Here is a 27487-nt window from a genome sequence, read left to right as displayed (position 1 = left end):
GTAACTCCAACAGTGAATATGTGAATTATATATCAATATTGTTTAATCCAAAGAATGTAAAGATGAATGAATCTATTGTTTATTAAAGGGACACTGACATGATTAATTTAAATCATTGATTTCTCTGTTCAAACTGTTCAAAATGATTTAACATTGACTCCTATTATAATTTTAATGTTGCTACATTTTAATCTTAATGGCAGATAAGCAATATTGTATTCAATAAATATTGTTTGTTGAAGGTATCCACCAATCATCAATAAAAACCCAGGTTGTTCAACTAAAATTGAGATGCAGATAAACGTACATTCTTGATTTTAAAATACATTTAGCAATAGAATATTTCACATATGATGATAGTATTATATTTAAATGTTTATTAATATTGCATACTCTATCTGAATGACAACATTAATAATAGTAGATCAGTATCCCTTTAATATAAAATTATATTGATTTGACAATGTTGGTGTTAATGAATTCTCTACTCCATATGTTGATGTAATCAATGGGATTGAGCATGCAATTCAAATCTAATATGTTATTTAAGGATATCCGAAGAATTATTTAATTTTCATCTATTAAAGGGACATTACATATAAATATTGAACAATGTGGATTTAGTATGTAATGTTCTGTCCATGTTTCTAAGACAAATGTCAATTAAAATGAGACATACCATACTGTGACAAGCCCTGCCTTAAGGATCCAGCAGCAACATCCATATCTGTAATATATTAAATGAGGATTGCATATCATTAATACAAATCATGCCATGTTTAAAATCTTTACATTATTAGCAAATCAATTTTAAACTATTAATCCTTTGGTAGTCCCATGAGTTAATTGTTTCCTCAATTCAATTCATGATAAATATATCCTGTACTGTTATTTTCAATCAGTTGTGTTGTTTACTGTAGCTTTAATTATTTTTTGGTGTTATTTCATTCTCATCAATTGATGTTCATATGTTCTAATTTATTTGGATTATTCTTTTTTTATTATGTATAATATTGAAAATAAGAATACTGTATTCTTCACATATATAATAATTCACATTTCATTTTGACCAACATGTATAAAGCAATGCCACTTACAGCAAAGCCATGTTAACGTGTATGCACAATTCCATTTTCGCGATCATTGCGCAATGATTCAAATCGGAATTACGCATCCGTCATTTGACCAACATGTATAAAGCAATGCCACTTACAGCAAAGCCATGTTAACGTGTATGCGCAATTCCATTTTCGCTCTGTGACGCATATTCTGTAGAGCGCAAGACACATCATTCCTATTTCATGTGTCACTAATCTAAAATCAGATATCTAAACATCATATGTAATGTATGTTGTGAGATCTGTATAGGTTTAGTATCTGACTATATACACATTTATTGATTAAAAAAAATAAAATAAGATATTATATGAAGTTGGATAATTACCTGGTTCAGATTCTCCATCTCCTCCCAGGCCACCGGACGGAGAAGCAGCTGCCCTGGCCCCCGCGTCAGGACTTTCAGATCCCGCAGCTGGGAGGGAAGAAGAGGAGGCCGAGGATGGCGAGGATCTGAATCTTTTGGGGACCCGGAGATTGAGGAGCTCGCATAAAGTCACCTCATAAGGGAGTAGGTACAGTTTCCGCGGGGCCTCTCTTTTGCCACCTCTTTTACGGGCTTGTACCCAGTCCCTTATGAGGTTGACTTTTTTGTTTAACCGCAACCTCATATCTCCGAATCTCCTCATGATCTGATCCTGGGTCCTCTGGACGTCACACACCAATCTAACCGCATTGGTGATAGACTCCCAGAGGGCCTTCTTAACAGGCGCATCTGTCAACCTCCTCTTGTTCCCAAACAGCTGGGGATAAAAGTCCTTGACGGCGTGGACCAGTGCAGCGCTCTCCTCCTTGGTGAACCTGGGAGCTGACATGCCTGCTGGGTTGTCGATTTTTTGTTAAAAAAAAACACAGATATACTGCCTGCAGGCATTAGAGAACTGACAAAGATGGCAACGTGTAATGGACTTTTATATGGTGAAGTAAACATGAGATGCACCATGGGACAAGTTATCTGTACATCTGATTGGATAAAAGTTTGAAATATTGTTAGAATGTCTGTGAGACCATCCTGACTCAAGTTGTGTTTGTGTGATGAACTCTGATTGGCCGTTCCTTAATGTTTCATATCTTAGTAACTTCCTTACACATACCTCATGGTGGTGCTGTAACTTCATTTTTCATGTAGACTTATTTGTAACTCATGGGCCTGTCATGCGGATATGTGTGACGTAGATTTAATATCCGTGATCCGTTAAATATTAATGATTAAATTTTATTTAACATCTAATACTGTCACATTATTAATGTTGTAGACATTTCTCAGTTTAATAACGGTCTGTTTCTTTAATACAAATACACATTTAATATTGTATGTCTTTATTGTTCATAAAATCCATTTATTGACTTATTGTGAAGTATTGATATTGCTCTATTAAATGTATTTCATAATGCACATTGATTGTGTGCTATTGCGTGACATTAGACTCTAATGTTTAAAGATGCTAATCTGGTGTTTCAAGATGCGTTTCCCACGCAATATTTCTGAATGTTCAAATTCAGGTTATAAGGTCATTCACTTGGATAATCTGTTTATAAATGTTAAACTACAGGTTTGTTTGTTATTAGTAAATAAACCTCGAGCTTGTATTTGTCTGAAGTGCTCATATATGTTATTGTGCAATGGCGTCTTTATTTTTAAATAGACATTACAAACAAACAATTGTATCAAATGATCTGTAGAGATAGAAGATTGTTTAGACTTTAAAATGTAAATCAATGTATCTTAGTATTTAGATATCCTCAACAGAAGAAATTTAAATGCACATGGTTGAGACAATCACATAAGGCATCTCTGTGCATCCACCAATCTTCATCTACTGAGCCTATCTCGATATGCTTTTCAAGCAAAGTATGTCAAGATAGGAAGAGAAGTAAATACACTCTTTAAATCTCTTAAAGGGACACTGTCCAAACAAATTTAGCGTTGGTGATTCAGATTGAGCATGAAATGTTAATCAACGTTATAATTTAATCCGATTCTCAAATGTTAACAATTATCTTGTTATCTTTCTTTGCAAATCAATAATGATATTTGAGATTACGGACAATTTTTTCAAAAACCTGGGTTGTCCTTGATGATTGTTGGATAAATTAATCCACCACAAAAAACCAAGTTTAGTCCAGAGTACTGAAGCTAATAAATTATCTATTTAATACCTTATTTTAAAATTAATGATAGCAACATCACAAGGAGCATTCATAATATGAGACAATTTTTAAATTTGCTTAAAATAGAATACTCATTCAGAATGTATAAATCATTAATTTTTTAACTGTCTCCCTTTAAGTATATTTTTAGTTCATGTCCCTTTAAATAAACATTTCACAATAATGCTTGAAATATCAGAAACCTAGGCACCTTCCTTTTGATAAATTAGTATAACATATGAGTCAATAAAATTTAGATTAACTTCTGGATTGTTTTACACACTGACTGAAATATATATTGTAAAGGAGCTATTTTGGAGTCTTCAGCTTAGAGGTACATTAAGCTATATGTTATGTATGCATTTTGGATAAGATTATAATATTTGAACAACTTAATATGTTTTGGTATTCAATCATTACATTGTAATTATATATTTTTTTTTATGAAATACATATCTACATAGGCTATTTTGATGCTGATTGTTGGTTGCACATAGATACCTTATGTAATTGACTAAGATCTGTGCATTGATTTTTTTTTAACAAAGTATATTTAAAGACTGAATGTAATTCTATAGTACTTTCTAAATATGTTTAAATTCTTTTATGAATAATTTAAAAATCAATACACAATATACTTTGTGAATGTCCCTTTAAGGACCAAAACATTTGTAATGTTGATTTAACATTGTCAAAATAAACTAAAGGGGAATGAAAATTATATATAGATATGTGATGTCTAACCCAAGAGGTAAGATTTTAAAAAATACATAATATTATTAACTATAGTTAAATGACTCCACTAGAAAATCAAATCGATTAACCTGCCATCCAATAACTAGCTTGTGAAAAATATAAAGTTAAATGACCTACCATTTATAAATGTAAAATTTTAATAAATTTTGCAAATAATGTTTTGAGATACCTAAGGAAGATACAAGATCTTATAAAATTAATTTTACATTCAACAACACTGTCACTTTAATGTAATTGAACCACTTCCCCTTCTTAAAAGTGAAAAAAATTAATTTTTGTGAAATTGACTACATATCCGAAATTATTTTAACATCTAATAATTTCAAAAGAAAAGCATCGATGGATCTCACTCCCCAATGAATGTTAAAAAAGATAGTTTAATGTAATATTCTCTGAATCAGTGGATTTTCAACAATTAAAGCATTATTTGATCTTATGCATGTGCTTGTCAAATAGACAACTACCAGTCATGGGAGTCAAATTGATTTTTATTGACAGATTATATGGATATTTATTATAATCTGTTCCAAATAGTGTATTTAATACTAAACTTTATATTATTACCATTTTAAAATTTAATAGTTTCTGAACCAAAAATAAAAATATATTCCTGGAAGTCATCAGATGCCAATCTGAAATGTAAAAAAATTTTTGACAAAAGTTAATACACACGTAGTCAAAGATTCATAAAATACATTTACAATCATCTTGTGTCTATGCTCTAACTTTGTTCAACATTTTTTAAAGATATTTATTAATTATATTTTCAAAAAATATATATGATTTTCGAATTATACATAAAAATGTATATCAAATTTCTATAATATATATGTTGAACATAAATGTAATATTTAATGTCCATTCAAATACCTCTATATCAACTATAATATGTATTCCTTTTTATGATTGTGATCCTTAAATATCTAATGATGAAATATGTATGACTAATTTATGTAAGCTACCAATAATCAACATTCTTCCTGTGATTATTAACTAGCATGCATTGGTACACCAACCTGGATAATGCATGGTCTTTGAAAGTCAATTCAGGGCTAAACAGTTGATCTTCAATAGGTGTCTTATTCATCATTTCAAAAATAGAGGACTGAAATCCCATCTAAAAATTAGAAATTCATCTAAGTGTCTGATTGTGATCCCTAAATATCTAATTAAGAACTAAATATGACTAATGTATGTAAGCTACTAATATTCAACATTCTTCCTGTGATTCTTAACTAGCATGCATTGGTACACCAACCTGGATAATGCATGGTCTTTGAAAGTCAATTCAGGGCTAAACAGTTGATCTTCAATAGGTGTCTTATTCATCATTTCAAAAATAGAGGACTGTGAAATACCATCTAAAAATTAGAAAATCATCTAAGTGTCTCCAATAGGATGCCTCAACAGCCTTATTCTATTAAATAGTTGGCACTTACCATGTGAACATGTCTTTGTATGCTTTTCAAGGTCAGCAGATTTGAAAGATAATGCTAGACATGATCCCATTGGTATACTTCAATTTCAATCTTGGCTTTTTCCACTGTCAGTTTGGGCAATCTTCACTGTCAGGCTTCTAATTCTTCCCTTTCAGTCTTTAGATTAAGTTAGCTCCCTAATGGCATAAAAGGTTTATTCAAAATTACTACAAGTGTGTGAATCATTTCTGTAGCCCTCTCCCACCCCCCATTTCATAAGAAATTTCTGTCACTAGCTTACTGTGTAGCATCTTGTGTTATGTTCTATCAAGTGTGAAGATGAGTCATATTGAGCAGAACAAACCTCTAATGTGTGACATTGAACCATAGTCATGATAGAGGATAGTTATGCTAGAGGATCCCTTTCTGAGTATTTACATTTTAAGTAATGTGTAAACTAAATACTAGTTTATAAAATGTATGCCATATGATGTATTTGTGTACAATTCATGCCAGCAACAGTCCAGACATTTATACTTACCAGCTGATGTCCTCTTTAAAAACCAGGTGGCAAAGACTCGCTACAGGACCCAATGGCCAGAGCATCACCTATATTAATAAATGAAACACATTTTTAGCATTTGATGAACAATCCTAACATGTTTGCACAATTCTCTACTTGTCATTTCCCTACAGTTCACATCTATTGTTAATACTCCAGTCTAACTTCTATTCTTTACCGTCTAAAGTTGCGGTTGATGATGTCTGCTCTGACATTGAGGCCCTCGTCCCGGAATGGCCCCTCTAGAACAGGATCATCCTCCTCATCTCTGAGGAGGTTTCTGTCCGGCCGGACGGCCTGCAGCATCCCAGCTCGCTGTGCAATATTATGCAGGACGCTACAGGCTACAACGATCTTAGCCACCTTCTTTGGGTTGTACTGGAGGGCTCCTCCCGACCTGTCCAGGCACCTGAACCTCATCTTCAGGAGGCCGAACATCCGTTCAACCACCGCCCTGGTTCTCTTATGAGCCCTATTGTAGCGCTCCTCAGACACATCAGTCGGGCTACGCAAGGGGGTAATGAGCCAAGGCCGGCTCATGTACCCAGAATCACCTATAAATTATGAACAGAACATAATTCCAACCAAATCCTCAAAATAGTATTTGTAGTACAATAAAAATTTTGGTACACGATAATCCATTAACAAATGTTTATTTTAACTTAAAAATATCTAGTTCAATATTATTCTCTATCTTCCCATTTCAGCTAAGACATGCTACATATGCGTATTTCTCCTAAATCAAGCCTTGTGTAAAATGCTAACTACATGGTTACATTACATTCTCTGAGCATTTAAGGTAAGACATGCTACATATCTGCATTGAACTAAAAGACATTTGCGGAAAGAGAAAATGACATGGTTAAATTGCATTAGCTAATATCTTCCCATTTCAGCTAAGACATGCTACATATGCGTATTTCTCCTAAATCAAGCCTTGTGTAAAATGCTAACTACATGGTTACATTACATTCTCTATCTGAGCATTTAAGGTAAGACATGCTACATATATGCATTGAACTAAAATACATTTGCGGAAAGAGACAATGACATGGTTAAATTGCATTAGCTAATATCTTCCCATTTCAGCTAAGACATGCTACATATGCGTAATTCTCCTAAATCAAGCCTTGTGTAAAATGCTAACTACATGGTTACATTACATTCTCTATCTGAGCATTTAAGGTAAGACATGCTACATATCTGCATTGAACTAAAAGACATTTGCGGAAAGAGACAATGACATGGTTAAATTGCATTAGCTAATATCTTCTCATTTCAGCTAAGACATGCTACATATGCGTATTTCTCCTAAATCAAGCCTTGTGTAAAATGCTAACTACATGGTTACATTACATTCTCTATCTGAGCATTTAAGGTAAGACATGCTACATATCTGCATTGAACTAAAAGACATTTGCGGAAAGAGACAATGACATGGTTAAATTGCATTAGCTAATATCTTCCCATTTCAGCTAAGACATGCTACATATGCGTAATTCTCCTAAATCAAGCCTTGTGTAAAATGATAACTACATGGTTACATTACATTCTCTGAGCATTTAAGGTAAGACATGCTACATATCTGCATTGAACTAAAAGACATTTGCGGAAAGAGACAATGACATGGTTAAATTGCATTAGCTAATATCTTCCCATTTCAGCTAAGACATGCTACATATGCGTAATTCTCCTAAATCAAGCCTTGTGTAAAATGCTAACTACATGGTTACATTACATTCTCTGAGCATTTAAGGTAAGACATGCTACATATCTGCATTGAACTAAAAGACATTTGCGGAAAGAGACAATGACATGGTTAAATTGCATTAGCTAATATCTTCCCATTTCAGCTAAGACATGCTACATATGCGTAATTCTCCTAAATCAAGCCTTGTGTAAAATGATAACTACATGGTTACATTACATTCTCTGAGCATTTAAGGTAAGACATGCTACATATCTGCATTGAACTAAAAGACATTTGCGGAAAGAGACAATGACATGGTTAAATTGCATTAGCTAATATCTTCCCATTTCAGCTAAGACATGCTACATATGCGTAATTCTCCTAAATCAAGTCTTGTGTAAAATGCTAACTACATGGTTACATTACATTCTCTGAGCATTTAAGGTAAGACATGCTACATATCTGCATTGAACTAAAAGTAGACATTAGCGGGGGGAAAATATATGGTTAAATTGCATCCTATAGCTGAACATTACGCTAACATTTTAAAACTACAGTGGCAATTGTCACAATAATTAACCATGTTGTGCACAAATACTCACCAACGAGATAACCAGGGGGCATTTGTCTTTCCTCAAACTGTCTCCACAGGGACGACAGAGAGAGGATGCGGGCATCATGACAAGCCCCTCCAAAATTCGCACACACATGCATAATCCTCATCTGTGCGTCACAAACATACTGCACGTTAAGGCTATGAAAGTGTTTGCGATTTCTGAAGGGCGAGTCATCAATTGGAGCACGCAGCGCAATGTGGGTACAATCTATGGCTCCCAAGACATTGGGCATTTGAGCAATATCAAAGAATTCCCGCTTCAGGCGCCTCCAATCACCATCATTCTGTGGGAATCCTATGTATTGCTTACTGATACGTACCATGGCGTCCAGAAAGTTATCAAACACCACAGAGAATGTACCTTGAGCCAGGCCATGCATGTACAGTTCTCCGGATTGAAAACTCCCGGAGGCCAGGACGTATAGACAGCTTAGCATCCTACTCATGGCGGGAACAGCAGTCCTTATTCTTATACGTGGTTCCAAATGAGGTTTAATAAGATCGTAAAGGCCAATGAGCTGTTCGCGATCGAGCCGATACTTATCAAAAACCTCAAAGTCACTCATGTTTTCCAAGGTGGGTCTCACCCTGTAGACACGAGGACCTCGAACCAGATGACCCCTTCGTCTCAGTCTGAGCCGCCGAGGCTGCCTGATTCGACCAACAGCTAGTTCGCCAATAGCAGCACCAGCAGCGTCTACCATGTCATCGTCATCCATCTTTCAAAACAGCGTAACAAGGTAAGCACTTGATCTGATGTGGATCACAAGTGATGCATTGGCCATGTTGTTTGGGGGATTTATAGTACAATTAGTCCAATGGTAGTGAGTTTGTAATGATTGCTAATTGTATTCACTTGTTTGTATGTGAGCGGCGCGAATGCTTTCACAGTGGGCGTTTATTTGTTGTTTGCTGAAATGTTAGTTTCAAACAATGATTCTCAATGTGAAAGTGTCAAATATCACACATACAGTGCATGTTTGTAATGTTTGATCATATGCGTAATCAATATTTCTTAAACGCGATCTTATAGTAACAAGCACACGTCCAGGCTAACATGAATGAAAGTGCATAGTTGTGTATAATGTGCATCGAATGTGATCGATCAGTGTTGCTGCAATATTGTTTGTAAACGATAAAGTAATAGCTGCCATCTGTAATATTGTATACATAAGTGATTGCCGAGCTGTCAATATTGTATGCGTCCCTTTAAAATTGCACTAATGCTGAATAACTTCCGGCTGTCATCTGTAGTATTGTATATATAAGTGATTTCCGAGCTGTCAATATTGTACGCGTCCCTTTAAAATTGCAATAATAATTCCGAACTTCCCGTCTGCCATCTGTAGTATTGTATATATAAGTGATTGCCAAGCTGTCAATATTGTATGCGTCCCTTTAAAATCGCAATAATAATTCTGAACTTCCCGTCTGCCATCTGTAGTATTGTATATATAAGTGATTGCCGAGATGTCAATATTGTATGCGTCCCTTTAAAATCGCAATAATAATTCCGAACTTCCCGTCTGCCATCTGTAGTATTGTATATATAAGTGATTTCCGAGCTGTCAATATTGTATGCGTCCCTTTCAAATCGCATTAATACTGAATAACTTCCGGCTGCCATCTGTAGTATTGTATATATAAGTGATTGCCGAGATGTCAATATTGTATGCGTCCCTTTCAAATGGCACTAATACTGAAGAACTTCCGGCTGTCATCTGTAGTATTGTATATATAAGTGATTGCCGAGCTGTAAATATTGTATGCGTCCCTTTCAAATCGCACTAATACTGAATAACTTCCGGCTGTCATCTGTAGTATTGTCTATATATAAGTGATTGCCGAGATGTCAATATTGTATGCGTCCCATTCAAATGGCACTAATACTGAAGAACTTCCGGCTGTCATCTGTCGTATTATATATATATATATAAGTGATTTGCGATCTGACAATATTTATTAATTGTCCCATTGAAATCGCCTTAATAATGCTGTTCCAAACAGTTGTTTACGTATATGTTGTATTGTAGTATTGAGTGTTAAAGTTCCGAAAGGGGCGGTACAGTGGTGAATCTGTGATGTGTATGGTTGAATCTTCTAATGACGTCATGATATTATTACCCTGCCTATGTAGTTCATAAATCCTCATTGTGTTGTTGTATTTGACTACATTGTTATTGTGTGCTGAATAAAATCTAAATGTGTGCTTTGTGGTTGCGTGATGGGTGATGCGTGTTATGTACATGTACGTATATATTGTGATTGTGTCCCACATATGCTGACTTCTATATAGCGGTCTGGCATTGTTGTTCCTTCCCATAAAGTGACATCTGTAATCTGGTGTACTGATGTTCTTGTTGTACGTAATTCCTAATGGTTTCTGGTGATGGAATCATGATGTTAAAAGTACAGTAAAATCCATATGTTGTGTTTTGTGATTCCTCTAGAGAATGTAATGTGTTTGTCCCCCATCATTTGAATGCACATGTATGAGTGAATGTTAAAAGTAATGTATGTGCATCCATGAGTGATCATGTGTTAAGCCTATGTAGATATGCTGTTGCTGCAAGCATATGAGTTGAATAACTGAAATGCAATAATAAAGGTAAATGAGAATTGTTTCCCATTGTGTAGTGTTTGTGAATCCTGAAAAGTTGACATTATTTTTGTGTCCATTTAAATGTAATATTTTTAAACCTAAAATTTTGTTACTAGTGATGTTGAATTGTAGTTGATGTAATATAAAAGTCTGAAAGAATGTAATGGTGTTGTGAATATTCAAACAGTAAAATCCATAAATCCACCATAGGGAAATAGTCATTTCTTGATCTATTTATCATAGCTGGGTCTAACGCATGAAATCATGTATTTTCTAGCGCTGGTATTTGGAGTTTTTCTGTCTACGCTATTTGCGTGCGTTAGGGAAATGAGGGTTTCACGTGCACGAGCACGTCTTCCCAATAGAAGTCAATGGAGGCTCAGAAAATTGGTCATTTTTTTTTTCTATGACTGGTTTTCATCGTAAAGTGAGTGACGTCATGAGCTTGTGTGAAAAAGTAACTAAATCGTGTACTTTTTGTAATAAATAAATATTTTGTGTATGTCATGTGGTGTATATTGTTTGTATGCATCGATGAGTGTATGTTTGTGATAATGTTATTAGTTAGATGTAGGTATATGAGGGTCTTTTCCCGTGTGTCAATGTAAGTCAATGGGAAAATGGATTTGTGTTGTTTTTTTTCAAACACCCGAGATCTCGCAACTTTAATCCTTTGTATTTTGCTGAAAAATGATTAAATATGAAAAATAAACATAGTGTAGTGTTTGTATGACTGTAAGTGTAGTTTGTGTAATATTTTTTATTTGATTCGTGGATGTTTTTTTTGTCGGTATATGTTTACTACTGGGTCAGAGGTGGCGGTAGAAATGTGAGCGTTAGGTTTTTTTTGAGTGTCGGTAACTGAACTCTAAATACCGGAGTACGTAAGAAACCCGCGTTAGGAGCCTCTAACGCTGGTTTTCACGGCTAACGCCAAACTCCAAATCTAGGCCAAAGTTTGTAAAAACTGCACGTTGTGATTTGAATCACTGATTGGGTATACAAAAGGTTTTGCATGTACAACAAGTAGGTAGCGTATTGCTTGTATTCTCTATCAAGTAAAGCTGTACCGTGCCAAATGTAACATATAATCAGTGAGAAGTAATAGACCAATGTATTTAACTGAGAGGATAAAGCCGTGCTGTTGGCAAGTGGTGACAGTAATAAAGTTCAATCTTGCAATGGTTCTTATCAAGAACTACAGATTTATAAGTGAAACAGGTATGATCTCACCGCTCTTGCCACACTCTGTCATGCCCCTCAGGCCGTCCCAATACCAGGTATGGATTCACTCCTCCGGCATCCAAATATACGATCAAATGAACAAATTAAATGACCTGTGTTGGAACTAATCACAGCCGTAGGCCTCGGTGCAGGTAAAAATCAACTTTATTTTCAGTAGATTAACATTCACAGGGTGAAACAGACTCAGGGGTACACTGAAAACAAACGTCCAATGCGTTTCCTGCCCGGAGGCACTTCGTCAGGGACTTACATAGTCAAAACACAAACAGCTTAAAAAAGGCTTACTTGCTTACGTAACGAAATTAGCACCTGTTCATTATAGTTAAAGGGACAATTGCTACCGTCTATGGAAGCAGGCTACTGCTGGGTTTTGAAAAAACCCTTTAAGGCGTTCAGCAAGGATAGCATTGTATCTAAGGTGCCACATGTGTATGAATCTTGTATCAATATTAGTAACACAAAAGATACAATGTAAACGCCGATAAATAATAGGATGTTGAAATAGCCTTTCCAAAGAAAGTAGCAAAATAGTACAGAAGTTGCTCTATGAACAATTCATATGAACAAATGCTAAAGGAACAAAGGATTATATTCAAGCTGCAAATTTAAAAGAATAACAATATTGTTAATTCAATGTACAGCGGACTCACAGAAGATTCAAAGTGAGACATTTTTACAAGTCTCATACAAGAGTTTAAAATGTTGAAGAATTTACATTAGAACTGTCTGTGTTAAAAAGTTAATTAATTTGACATTAAGGGAGAATTTGAAAGCCTATACAATCATTCATTTATCCAGCTTGGCTTAATATGTTAAGTTAAGTTACAAAATGTGTTGAATAAACTAACGAATATTCTGTGTAAATAGTGGAACAAACTGAAGTGATTCATGGAAGTGTGATGTAAAATTTAGAAAATTAAAATTACAATTAAAATTAAAATTAAAATTAAAACAAAACTCACAATGTGATATTTTTAAATTTACTGAGGTGAAATACCCTAGTAATGATCATATCTGAGGTTTATCACATTAATTAAAATTCTGTATTAAATGTCAAATAAGATCCAATACTATGTGGAATAACTAATATAATAATATTGACAAATTCTATGTCAAAAATGAGTGAAAAGACCATAAATTAAGTCTGAATAGTGAAATACTGTATGAATACAAATAAATGTGAACATCAAACTAACCAGTCTTATATTATACTGTCTACATGTGAGCAAAATTGTGCTAATAATAGTGATGTCACTTATGTCTATATAGACTATAAAATAGTGTGGAAACTTAAAATACAGCTAAAGTTGGATCTGGGACTTAACAAAACCAAATATGCTAATACTTAAGCTGGGGAGCACTCTGGAGGGACATGAGTAAAAATTACTAAATGTATAGAGCAACTATGTTCATTACCATGACGGGTTATAGAGAAAATTTATATATATGTATATAGCTATTGAAGAGAATTCAGTCCACAAAGTATCTCAGGTCAGTGATCTTATTAATACCATTTGGGGTGCCGGTCATTAGATTAAATATCCAAAAGGCCTCTTTCCTATTCAGCTTGGCCGTTCTATCCCCACCTCTAATATCATAAGGGGCGTGGTCTATACCTTGGAAGCTAAACATAGTGCTTAGGTTAATGTCATTAATGGGAATACCTAAAGATATGAAATGTTTAACAAAATGCTTAGCTACTGGAGTGGAAGGGGGATCATGTTTAATGGAGAGCAGATGCTCCCGAACCCTATCCTTAAGGAGCCTAGTTGTCCTGCCTACATACTGTTTACAGCAGATCTTACAGTTAATTAAATAGACCACAAATCTAGAATTACAGTTTAGTCCAAATCGGATGTCAAAACATTTACCAGTGGTCTTAGATTTAAATTCTCTGCCGGGGATCACAAACTCACAACTCTTACAGGGAATCTTTCTACATCTAAAGAATCCCATTTCCGGCTGTAACCAAGAGTTGTTACTTTTGGTTGAAAAGTCTCTGATTAGGTGATTTCCAATGGTTGTAGCTTTTCTGCTCACTAGCCTAATGCCCTGGTTTTGTAATGAATCTTGTAACAAGACATCTCTGTCTAAGACAGGAAGGTATTTCCTTATAATACTATTAATACAGCTAAATTGTCTGCTGTAGCAAGTTGAAAAGGTTATAGGTGATTTAGAACTTTTCTTCTTATTACTATTATTACCATGGTGTCTAATTTTGGGAGTGTCTTTAAGCAGCACATCTCTATGCATAAATTCAACTTCTTTACTGACTTTTTCCAAGGTACTAATGTCATAGCCCCTAATATAAAGACGCTGAGTGAGAGACTGAGCTTGTTCGATATATGTGTGAATGTTGCTGCAGTTGCGTCTAAGGCGCATATATTCCCCTTTTGGAATGGCCATTTTAAGGTGTGCTGGGTGATGTGAGTCTGCTCGTAAGATTGCATTACCTGATGTTGGTTTTCTAAACGTAGAGGTAATGATCGAATGTGACAGTCTATCCAACTTTAATGTAATGTCCAGAAATGGTATAGTTTCTTTTGATGCTGTGTAAGTGAATCCCAGGTTGAGATTATCGTCATATAAATATTCCACAAATGCAGATATGGAATTAATGTCACCCTTCCATAATATAACCAAGTCATCGATAAATCTTCTGTAGAACCCTATCTGTGACTTGAAGGGATTATTATCTTGGAATATCTTCTGGAATTCAAAATGTGTTAGGTAAGTAGAGTATCATTCTCATCAACATGCACAGAATTTAACAGCCTTAACAAATGCTTGGTGTCACGAAGATATGCTGGAGTTATCTGAACAATAGGTTGTAAGACTGTATCGATGAAGGACCCAAGTTTTTCCCCTAGGGATCCCACCCCAGAAATAATGGGGCGCCCAGGGGGATGTTCCCTATTTTTGTGTATTTTAGGTAAATGTCTAAACACAGGTGTATTCGGAAACTGGGTTTTAAGAGAGTCTGCTTTCAATTTAGTGATGACACCTTCCTGAACATAATGATGAAGAAAATCATTAAGTTCCATAATAAACTTCCTTATAGGATTAAATGTCAATTTACGATAGGTGGTGTCATCACTAAGTTGTCTAAGGGCCTCACAAGTATACTGTGCCCTATCCTGTATCACTATACAACCACCCTTGTCTGAGCTTTGAGTTGATTTTTACCTGCACCGAGGCCTACGGCTGTGATTAGTTCCAACACAGGTAATTTCATTTGTTCATTTGATCGTATGTTCCGGAGGAGTGAATCCATACCTGGTATTGGGACGGCCTGAGGGGCATGACAGAGTGCGGCAAGAGCAGTGAGATCATACCTGTTTCACTTATAAATCTGTAGTTCTTGATAAGAACCATTGCAAGATTGAACTTTATTACTGTCACCACTTGCCAACAGCACGGCTTTATCCTCTCAGTTAAATACATTGGTCTATTACTTCTCACTGATTATATGTTACATTTGGCACGGTACAGCTTTACTTGATAGAGAATACAAGCAATACGCTACCTACTTGTTGTACATGCAAAACCTTTTGTATACCCAATCAGTGATTCAAATCACGACGTGCAGTTTTCACAAACTTTGCGTGTTATTTTTGTCAGTATACATGTACTCAGCATCTGCACAGTGTGCTCATTATTAGTATACATGTACTCAGCATCTACACAGTGTGCTCATTATCAGTATACATGTACTCAGCATCTGCACAGTGTGCTCTGTATCAGTATACATGTACTCAGCATCTGCACAATGTGCTCTGTTTCAGTATACATGTACTCAGCATATGCACAGTGTGCTCTGTATCAGTATACATGTACTAAGCATCTACACAGTGTGCTCTGTATCAGTATACATGTACTCAGCATCTGCACAGTGTGCTCTGTATCAGTAAGTATACATGTACTCAGCATATGCACAGTGTGCTCTGTATCAGTATACATGTACAGTACTCAGCATCTGCACAGTGTGCTCTGTTTCAGTATACATGTACTCAGCATCTGCACAGTGTTCTCAATGTGCTCATTATCAGTATACAGTGGGGCAAAAAAGTATTTAGTCAGCAACCAATTGTGCAAGTTCTCCCACTTAAGAAGATGAGAGAGGCCTGTAATTTTCATCATAGATATACCTCAACTATGAGGAAACAAATCCAGACAATCACATTGTCTGATTTGGAAAGAATTTATTTGCAAATTATGGTGGAAAATAAGTATTTGGTCAATATCAAAAGTTCATCTCAATACTTTGTAATATATTCTTTGTTGGCAATGAGAGAGGTCAAACGTTTTCTGTAAGTCTTCACAAGGTTGTCACACACTGTTGCTGGTATGTTGGCCCATTCCTGCATGCAGATCTCCTCTAGAGCAGTGATGTTTTGGGGCTGTCGTTGGGCAACACAGACTTTCAACTCCCTCCAAAGGTTTTCTATGGGGTTGAGATCTGGAGACTGGCTAAGCCACTCCAGGACCTTGAAATGCTTCTTATGAAGCCACTCCTTCATTGTCCAAGTGGTGTGTTTGGGATCATTGTCATGCTGAAAGACCCAGCCACGTTTCATCTTCAATGCCCTTGCTGATGGAAGGAGGTTTGCACTCAAAATCTCACGATACATGGCCCCATTCATTCTTTCATGTACATGGATCAGTCGTCCTTTTCCCTTTACAGAGAAACAGCCCCAAAGCATGATGTTGCCACCCCCATGCTTTACAGTAGGTATGGTATTCTTTGGTTGCAACTCAGCATTCTCTCTCCTCCAAACATGATGAGTTGTGTTTCTACCAAACAGTTCTACTTTGGTTTCATCTGACCATATGACATTCTCCCAATCTGCTTCTGGATCATCCAAATGCTCTCTAGCATACTTCAGACGGGCCCAGACATGTACTGGCTTAAGCAGGGGTACACGTCTGGCACTGCAGGATCTGAGTCCCTGGTGGCGTAGTGTTTTACTGATGGTAGTCTTTGTCACGTTGGTCCCAGCTCTCTGCAGGTCATTCACTAGGTCCCCCCGTGTGGTTCTGGGATGTTTGCTCACCGTTCTTGTGATCATTTTGACCCCTGCGTGGAGCCCCAGATCAAGGGAGATTATCAGTGGTCTTGTACGTCTTCCATTTTCTAATTATTGCTCCCACAGTTGATTTCTTCACACTATGCTACTTGCCTATTGTAGATTCAGTCTTCCCAGCCTGGTGCAGGTCTAAAATTTTGTTTCTGGTGTCCTTCAACAGCTCTTTGGTCTTCACCATAGTGGAGTTTGGAGTGTGACTGTTTGAGGTTGTGGACAGGTGTCTTTTATACTGATAACAAGTTCAAACAGGTGCCATTAATACAGGTAATGAGTGGAGGACAGAGGAGCCTCTTAAAGAAGAAGATACAGGTCTGTGAGAGCCAGAAATCTTGCTTGTTTGTAGGTGACCAAATACTTATTTTCCACCATAATATGCAAATAAATTATTTCCAAATCAGACAATGTGATTGTCTGGATTTGTTTCCACATTTTGTCTCTCATAGTTGAGGTATACCTATGATGAAAATTACAGGCCTCTCTCATCTTCTGAAGTGGGAGAACATGCACAATTGGTGGCTGACTAAATACTTTTTTGCCCCACTGTACATGTACAGTACTCAGCATCTGCACAGTGTGCTCTGTATCAGTATACATGTACAGTACTCAGCATCTGCTCAGTGTGCTCTGTATCAGTATACATATACTCAGCATCTGCACAGTGTGCTCTGTATCAGTATACATGTACAGTACTCAGCATCTGCACAGTGTGCTCTGTATCAGTATACATGTACAGCACTCAGCATCTGCACGGTGTGCTATGTATCAGTATACATGTACAATACTCAGCATCTGCACAGTGTGCTCTGTATCAGTATACATGTACAGTACTCATTATCTGCACAGAGTGCTCTGTATCATTATACATGTACTCAGCATTTGCACAGTGTGCTCTGTATCAGTATACATGTACTCAGCATTTGCACAGTGTGCTCTGTATCAGTATACATGTACTCAGCATCTGCACAGTGTGCTCTGTATCAATATACATGTACTCAGCATTTGCACAGTGTGCTCTGTATCAGTATACATGTACAGTACTCAGCATCTGCACAGTGTGCTCTGTATCAGTATACATGTACTCAGCATTTGCACAGTGTGCTCTGTATCAGTATACATGTACTCAGCATCTGCAAAGAGTGCTCTGTATCAGTATACATGTACTCAGCATTTGCACAGTGTGCTCTGTATCAGTATACATGTACTCAGCATCTGCACAGAGTGCTCTGTATCAGTATACATGTACTCAGCATTTGCACAGTGTGCTCTGTATCAGTATACATGTACAGTACTCAGCATCTGCACAGTGTGCTATGTATCAGTATACATGTACAGTACTCAGCATCTGCACAGTGTGCTCTGTATCAGTATACATGTACTCAGCATCTGCACAGTGTGCTCTGTATCAATATACATGTACTCAGCATTTGCACAGTGTGCTCTGTATCAGTATACATGTACAGTACTCAGCATCTGCACAGTGTGCTCTGTATCAGTATACATGTACTCAGCATTTGCACAGTGTGCTCTGTATCAGTATACATGTACTCAGCATCTGCAAAGAGTGCTCTGTATCAGTATACATGTACTCAGCATTTGCACAGTGTGCTCTGTATCAGTATACATGTACTCAGCATTTGCACAGTGTGCTCTGTATCAGTATACATGTACTCAGCATCTGCAAAGTGTGCTCTGTATCAGTATACATGTACTCAGCATCTGCAAAGTGTGCTCTGTATCAATATACATGTACTCAGCATCTGCAAAGTGTGCTCTGTATCAGTATACATGTACAGTACTCATTATCTGCACAGAGTGCTCTGTATCATTATACATGTACTCAGCATTTGCACAGTGTGCTCTGTATCAGTATACATGTACTCAGCATTTGCACAGTGTGCTCTGTATCAGTATACATGTACTCAGCATCTGCACAGAGTGCTCTGTATCAGTATACATGTACTCAGCATTTGCACAGTGTGCTCTGTATCAGTATACATGTACAGTACTCAGCATCTGCACAGTGTGCTATGTATCAGTATACATGTACAGTACTCAGCATCTGCACAGTGTGCTCTGTATCAGTATACATGTACTCAGCATTTGCACAGTGTGCTCTGTATCAGTATACATGTACTCAGCATTTGCACAGTGTGCTCTGTATCAGTATACATGTACTCAGCATCTGCAAAGTGTGCTCTGTATCAGTATACATGTACTCAGCATCTGCAAAGTGTGCTCTGTATCAATATACATGTACTCAGCATCTGCAAAGTGTGCTCTGTATCAGTATACATGTACAGTACTCAGCATCTGCACAGTGTGCTCTGTATCAGTATACATTTAAAAATTCACAAGCTGCTTGGTGGCTTCCAATTTCTGAATATGAATGGTGTGTATTACTTGCGATACTACCCTAAACTAGGGTCCCACAAATAGCGGATATCACAAGGTTAAAGTTGCAAATAGCAAACAACAATGTCCCCACTCATCAATATAAAGGAAGGCTTACCGCTTTTAGATGAAGCACCTGAATTGTAAAAGTCAGTATGATATATATGTATAAGTGGTTCAAACACTGTGCTCACCTAGACAGCACTGTTCCATTTGATTACAGTGCACTTGCGGTCCACGCCCTCCGTGATCACGGCAGGTAAATGTTCCGCTGTGAGCTGTCTCACTCCTGGAATCGCTGGGGCTCTCCAAAAACCCTTACTGAGCAGGCAAATAGCAAAGAATACAACAAAAGCACAATCCCTTGAAGTAGAAATGCAGCAGGGAGAGATATAAATGTTAAAAGTCAATTTATTATACTTGCGTTAAAAACATTAACAGCACAGATCACAGAGTCCACAGCTGACGCGTTTCCTGCCTTACTGGCAGTTCATCAGAGCTAAAGACTAAGGCCTAGATTTAGAGTTCGGCGGTAGCCGTCAAAACCAGTGTTAGAGGCTCCTAACGCTGGTTTTGGCCGCCCGCTGGTATTTGGAGTCAGTGATTAAAGGGTCTAACGCTCACTTTTCAGCCGCGACTTTTCCATACCGCAGATCCCCCTACGCCATTTGCGTAGCCTATCTTTTCAATGGGATCTTCCTAACGCCGGTATTTAGAGTCGTTTCTGCAGTGAGCGTTAGAGCTCTAACGACAAGATTCCAGCCGCCTGAAAATAGCAGGAGTTAAGAGCTTTCTGGCTAACGCCGGTTTATAAAGCTCTTAACTACTGTACCCTAAAGTACACTAACACCCATAAACTACCTATGTACCCCTAAACCGAGGTCCCCCCACATCGCCGCCACTCGATTAAAATTTTTAACCCCTAATCTGCCGACCGCCACCCTACGTTATACTTATGTACCCCTAATCTGCTGCCCCTAACACCGCCGACCCCCTGTATTATATCTATTAACCCCTAACTTGCCCCCCACAACGTCGCCGCAAGCTACTTAAAATAATTAACCCCTAATCTTCCGACCGCAAATCGCCGCCACCTACGTTATCCCTATGTACCCCTAATCTGCTACCCCTAACATCGCCGACCCCTATGTTATATTTATTAACCCCTAATCTGCCCCCCACAACGTCGCCGACACCTACCTACACTTATTAACCCCTAATCTGCCGAGCGGACCTGAGCGCTACTATAATAAAGTTATTAACCCCTAATCCGCCTCACTAACCCTATCATAAATAGTATTAACCCCTAATCTGCCCTCCCTAACATCGCCGACACCTACCTTCAATTATTAACCCCTAATCTGCCGACCGGAGCTCACCGCTATTCTAATAAATGTATTAACCCCTAAAGCTAAGTCTAACCCTAACACTAACACCCCCCTAAGTTAAATATAATTTTTATCTAACGAAATAAATTAACTCTTATTAAATAAATAATTCCTATTTAAAGCTAAATACTTACCTGTAAAATACATCCTAATATAGCTACAATATAAATTATAATTATATTATAGCTATTTTAGGATTAATATTTATTTTACAGGCAACTTTGTAATTATTTTAACCAGGTACAATAGCTATTAAATAGTTAAGAACTATTTAATAGTTACCTAGTTAAAATAATAACAAATTTACCTGTAAAATAAATCCTAACCTAAGATATAATTAAACCTAACACTACCCTATCAATAAAATAATTAAATAAACTACCTACAATTACCTACAATTAACCTAACACTACACTATCAATAAATTAATTAAACACAATTGCTACAAATAAATACAATTAAATAAACTATCTAAAGTACAAAAAATAAAAAAGAACTAAGTTACAGAAAATAATAAAATATTTACAAACATAAGAAAAATATTACAACAATTTTAAACTAATTACACCTACTCTAAGCCCCCTAATAAAATAACAAAGCCCCCCAAAATAAAAAATTCCCTACCCTATTCTAAAATACAAATATTACAAGCTCTTTTACCTTACCAGCCCTGAACAGGGCCCTTTGCGGGGCATGCCCCAAGAATTTCAGCTCTTTTGCCTGTAAAAAAAAACATACAATACCCCCCCCCCCAACATTACAACCCACCACCCACATACCCCTAATCTAACCCAAACCCCCCTTAAATAAACCTAACACTAATCCCCTGAAGATCTTCCTACCTTGTCTTCACCATACCAGGTTCACCGATCCGTCCTGGCTCCAAGATCTTCATCCAACCCAAGCGGGGGCTAGACATCCACTGAAGAAGTCCAGAAGAGGGTCCAAAGTCTTCCTCCTATCCGGCAAGAAGAGGACATCCGGACCGGCAAACATCTTCTCCAAGCGGCATCTTCTATCTTCTTCCATCCGATGACGACCGGCTCCATCTTGAAGACCTCCAGCGCGGATCCATCCTCTTCTTCCGACGACTAGACGACGAATGACGGTTCCTTTAAGGGACGTCATCCAAGATGGCGTCCCTCGAATTCCGATTGGCTGATAGGATTCTATCAGCCAATCGGAATTAAAGGTAGGAATTTTCTGATTGGCTGATGGAATCAGCCAATCAGAATCAAGTTCAATCCGATTGGCTGATCCAATCAGCCAATCAGATTGAGCTCGCATTCTATTGGCTGATGGATCCGCGCTGGAGGTCTTCAAGATGGAGCCGGTCGTCATCGGATGGAAGAAGATAGAAGATGCCGCTTGGAGAAGATGTTTGCCGGTCCGGATGTCCTCTTCTTGCCGGATAGGAGGAAGACTTTGGACCCTCTTCTGGACTTCTTCAGTGGATGTCTAGCCCCCGCTTGGGTTGGATGAAGATCTTGGAGCCAGGACGGATCGGTGAACCTGGCATGGTGAAGACAAGGTAGGAAGATCATCAGGGGGGTAGTGTTAGGTTTATTTAAGGGGGGTTTGGGTTAGATTAGGGGTATGTGGGTGGTGGGTTGTAATGTTGGGGGGGGGTATTGTATGTTTTTTTTTACAGGCAAAAGAGCTGAAATTCTTGGGGCATGCCCCGCAAAGGGCCCTGTTCAGGGCTGGTAAGGTAAAAGAGCTTGTAATATTTGTATTTTAGAATAGGGTAGGGAATTTTTTATTTTGGGGGGCTTTGTTATTTTATTAGGGGGCTTAGAGTAGGTGTAATTAGTTTAAAATTGTTGTAATATTTTTCTTATGTTTGTAAATATTTTATTATTTTCTGTAACTTAGTTCTTTTTTATTTTTTGTACTTTAGATAGTTTATTTAATTGTATTTATTTGTAGCAATTGTGTTTAATTAATTTATTGATAGTGTAGTGTTAGGTTAATTGTAGGTAATTGTAGGTAGTTTATTTAATTATTTTATTGATAGGGTAGTGTTAGGTTTAATTATATCTTAGGTTAGGATTTATTTTACAGGTAAATTTGTTATTATTTTAACTAGGTAACTATTAAATAGTTCTTAACTATTTAATAGCTATTGTACCTGGTTAAAATAATTACAAAGTTGCCTGTAAAATAAATATTAATCCTAAAATAGCTATAATATAATTATAATTTATATTGTAGCTATATTAGGATTTATTTTACAGGTAAGTATTTAGCTTTAAATAGGAATCATTTATTTAATAAGAGTTAATTTATTTCGTTAGATAAAAATTATATTTAACTTAGGGGGGTGTTAGTGTTAGGGTTAGACTTAGCTTTAGGGGTTAATACATTTATTAGAATAGCGGTGAGCTCCGGTCGGCAGATTAGGGGTTAATAATTGAAGGTAGGTGTCGGCGATGTTAGGGAGGGCAGATTAGGGGTTAATACTATTTATGATAGGGTTAGTGAGGCGGATTAGGGGTTAATAACTTTATTATAGTAGCGCTCAGGTCCGCTCGGCAGATTAGGGGTTAATAAGTGTAGGCAGGTGTCGGCGACGTTGTGGGGGGCAGATTAGGGGTTAATAAATATAACATAGGGGTCGGCGATGTTAGGGCAGCAGATTAGGGGTACATAGGGATAACGTAGGTGGCGGCGGTTTACGGAGCGGCAGATTAGGGGTTAAAAGTGTAATGCAGGGGTCAGCGATAGCGGGGGGCGGCAGATTAGGGGTTAATAAGTGTAAGGTTAGGGGTGTTTAGACTCGGGGTACATGTTAGAGTGTTAGGTGCAGACGTAGGAAGTGTTTCCCCATAGGAAACAATGGGGGCTGCGTTAAGAGCTGAACGCTGCTTTTTTGCAGGTGTTAGGTTTTTTTTCAGCTCAAACTGCCCCATTGTTTCCTATGGGAGAATCGTGCACGAGCACGTTTTTGATGCCGGCCGCGTCCGTAAGCAACTCTGGTATCGAGAGTTGCATTTGCGGTAAATATGCTCTACGCTCCTTTTTTGGAGCCTAACGCAGCATTTGTTTGAACTCTCGATACCAGAGTTAAATTTATGGTGCGGCCAGAAAAAAACCCGCGGAGCGTTAACAGCCCTTTTACCGCCGAACTCCAAATCTAGGCCTAAGTCTCCAGCAGCTGCTTTAATCAGAGGTGAGTTACCTGTATAACCAATCATTGGCTAACACAGGTAGAACTACAAGTTAACTGAATCACAGCACAAATGACACTGTAAAATGACACAAATGACACTGTAAAAACAATACCATGCTAAAGCCTCTCATTAAAGAAGGAGACATGGAAGAGAGCAAATTTAGTGCAATTTCAAAATGTAAAGTAGGAAAAAGTTTAGAGCAAAAAAGTTTTATAAATGTGGAGGCAGACCCTGTAAATGTTGTAACTATGCTTTAATAGGAGATAGTTTCACATCAACCAATACTGGTAAAACTTACAGAATTAAGGAATGTTTAAATTGCAATTCTATCTTTGTTATTTATCTTATAACATGTACTTTCTGTAATTTTCAATATACAGGCCTTACTTCCAGGAATCTTAAAGATAGAATCAGGGAGCACCTCTTATCAATAGAGGCAGATATTCCCAAAACCCCTGTTGCGAAACATTTCTTTACACATCCGAATAGATTGGATTATTTCAAATTTCAGGGTATAGAACAAGTATCCCTGGGAGTGAGAGGGGGTTACAGATATCAAGCCCTAAGTAGGAAAGAAATCTTTTGGATACACACATTGAAAACAGGCTTTCCATTAGGAATAAACAAAATAAGTGATGTAAAGCTGTTTATTGACAGATAAAAAGGTTTTATAGGTGCTCTAGTTACCCTCAGATATTAATTTGCTTCATTCTTTAAATAGTTGCACTTCACACTGCGCTTCATACACTATACCATACATAGTTCAGCTAGCTCACACTTGGTATTGCTCTAAACTTTTTCCTACTTTCCATTTTGAAATTGCACTAAATTTGCTCTCTTCCATGTCTCCTTCTTTAATGAGAGGCTTTAGCATGGTATTGTTTTTACAGTGTCATAAAGTGTAATATTATTTGCATTTATCTTATGTATACTGTTGCGCGCTTTATTGTACTTCACTGTAATACATGCTGTGCTTATTTTTATATAGTTAACTTGTAGTTCTACCTGTGTTAGCCAATGATTGGTTATACAGGTAACTCACCTCTGATTAAAGGAGCTGCTGGAGGCTTAGTCTTTAGCTCTGATGAACTGCCAGTAAGGCAGGAAACGCGTCAGCTGTGGACTCTGTGATCTGTGCTGTTTATGTTTTTAACGCAAGTATAATAAATTGACTTTTAACATTTATATCTCTCCCTGCTGCATTTCTACTCCAAGGGATTGTGTTTTTGTTGTATTCAGTATACATTTACTCAGCATCTGCACAGTGTTCTCAATGTGCTCATTATCAGTATACATGTACTCAGCATCCGCGCAATGTAAGCCATCTCTCTGCATTATTGGTTCAAGAAACATACTGGAACAAGTAGTAACTTATAAGACAATATTCAATTTTCTCAGTTGTACTATTATTTGTTCTTCTGTGAGGCTTGCTAGAAGTTACTAATATCTTGGGCAAATTTTCCAACCCCTGTATATGTGTAATTGTGTGTGTGTGTGGATGTATAGGTATATACTGTATGTGTGTGTGTATTTTATTTGTTTCAGTGCATGGTGGAAATGAGGGGTGTGGCTTAATTTCAAGGGGTGGGGTCTAATGCCCCACCATTTTTAAAATTCACCACTTCTTATGTGTCATGATATATAAATAAAATAACTGTATAGTGTGAATCTGCTGGGCCTGCTGAAAAAAAATAATAAATAATAAGTGTTGGTTTTTCACTGAAAAAATTACCTACAGTGCAGTGGGTCTTAAATGTGAGCAGCATATAAAAACTCCAAAATAGCTGAGCACATGGGTGGAAAGGACTCAGCAGTTAAAGGGTTAATATAAACCTGATGTTGATAAGTTAGGAAACTGCTTTTTTCACATGTCATCTAGAGCAAACGATTTCCACAATCTCCCACATCAAATTAAAATATAAGTTTATGGGGAAAAAAATTCCTACATAGACTGGCAATTACTGTATAGCTCAAGTAAAATAAAAATGAAGTGCTATTTTAGCTAGTTTTCTTAACACATCTTTAAGACAAAACCCCTTTTGCTGTGGGAAAAACATAGGCCTAGTTTCCATTGCTGTTGTAAACTAGTGATAACAACAAGTATCTCTGTTAACCCCTTCATGAAGGAGGCAAATGTTCACGATCGGAAGTTCCAAAGTAGACAGTTGCAGAAAACAGCAGGTCACGTGATTACCAATGTGATTACCTGACTTCAACACCGGGATCAGATCGTGGGGGACTGCCTACTATGCAAGGCACTACCACTAGTCCGATTATATGTTTCTTAGAAGCAGGAGGGAGAAGGACACCAAAAAAGCTAGGCCGTTCCATGCTTCCTAATAGTGTTAAATCCCAACTCTTTTAGGACAACATGGAATGTCCTAACGGTGTCTATGGACATGTTTATGTTACCATTTTACACAGTTTACAACAGTAATATAAACTAGGCCATAGTTATCTAGGTAATAACAACCAAAAATATGTTCTTGCTAAGGTCTAGTTTTCATTACGGTGGTAAAGTTTGAAAACGTTATCCAACAAAAACATTTTCCATGGATTAATTGAGATAAATGTTTTTACCACCAGTTTCCACAATTTACCACACCAATGGAAATTACGCCTAACTAGGGTATGTAATGTTACTTTAGAATGTCCATTAAAAAAGCGGAACTTCTTTATTATGCGAGTACATAATTATTGACACAAGATGTAAAAAGATTGTTTCTGTTAAAAGATATACTAATATTTGTGCAATTTTTTGTTTAGGTTTAAATACTGAAAAGGACCCGACTGTGACCATAGACCAGAAAGGGGAGGACTGCGAACAATTAAGAGACTATTTTTGGAAGTTGAACATTGGGGAAGACCCAGCATGCTCTGAAACAATACAAGGTATACCCACAAGTGCATTTATAAATGTTAATCTGGATACATAAAACATTTACGGCTAGATTTAGAGTTTTGTCGGTAACGACCCGCATAGCTAACGCCGGCTTTTTCTGGCCGCACCTCTAAAATAACTCTGGTATTGAGAGTCCACAGAATGGCTGCGTTAGGCTCCAAAAAGGGAGCGTACAGGCATATTTAACGCAACTGCAACTCTCGATACCAGAGTTGCTTACGGACGCGGCCAGCCTCAAAAACGTGCTCGTGCATGATTCCCCCATAGAAAACAATGGGGCTGTTTGAGCTGAAAAAAAACTAACACCTGCAAAAAAGCCGCGTTCAGCTCCTAACGCAGCCCCATTGTTTCCTATGGGGAAACTCTTCCTAAGTCTGCACCTAACACCCT

General features: G+C 37.2%; 1 protein-coding gene across 3 annotated transcripts in view; it reads left to right on the top strand.

Moving 5' to 3' along the window:
* Nucleotides 1–27487, top strand: part of LOC128640550 (uncharacterized) — a 127050-nt gene that overhangs the window by 96619 nt on the left and 2944 nt on the right. For all 3 annotated transcript variants that reach the window (XM_053693029.1, XM_053693034.1, XM_053693023.1), the window contains one exon: nucleotides 26962–27087. In XM_053693029.1, coding sequence (XP_053549004.1) covers nucleotides 26962–27087 — 126 coding nt within the window. The remainder of the gene's footprint in view (nucleotides 1–26961; nucleotides 27088–27487) is intronic.

The sequence above is a fragment of the Bombina bombina genome, chromosome 1, assembly GCF_027579735.1.
Source record: "Bombina bombina isolate aBomBom1 chromosome 1, aBomBom1.pri, whole genome shotgun sequence".
Classification (NCBI taxonomy): Eukaryota; Metazoa; Chordata; class Amphibia; order Anura; family Bombinatoridae; genus Bombina; species Bombina bombina.
This window is presented reverse-complemented; position numbering and strand designations above follow the sequence as displayed.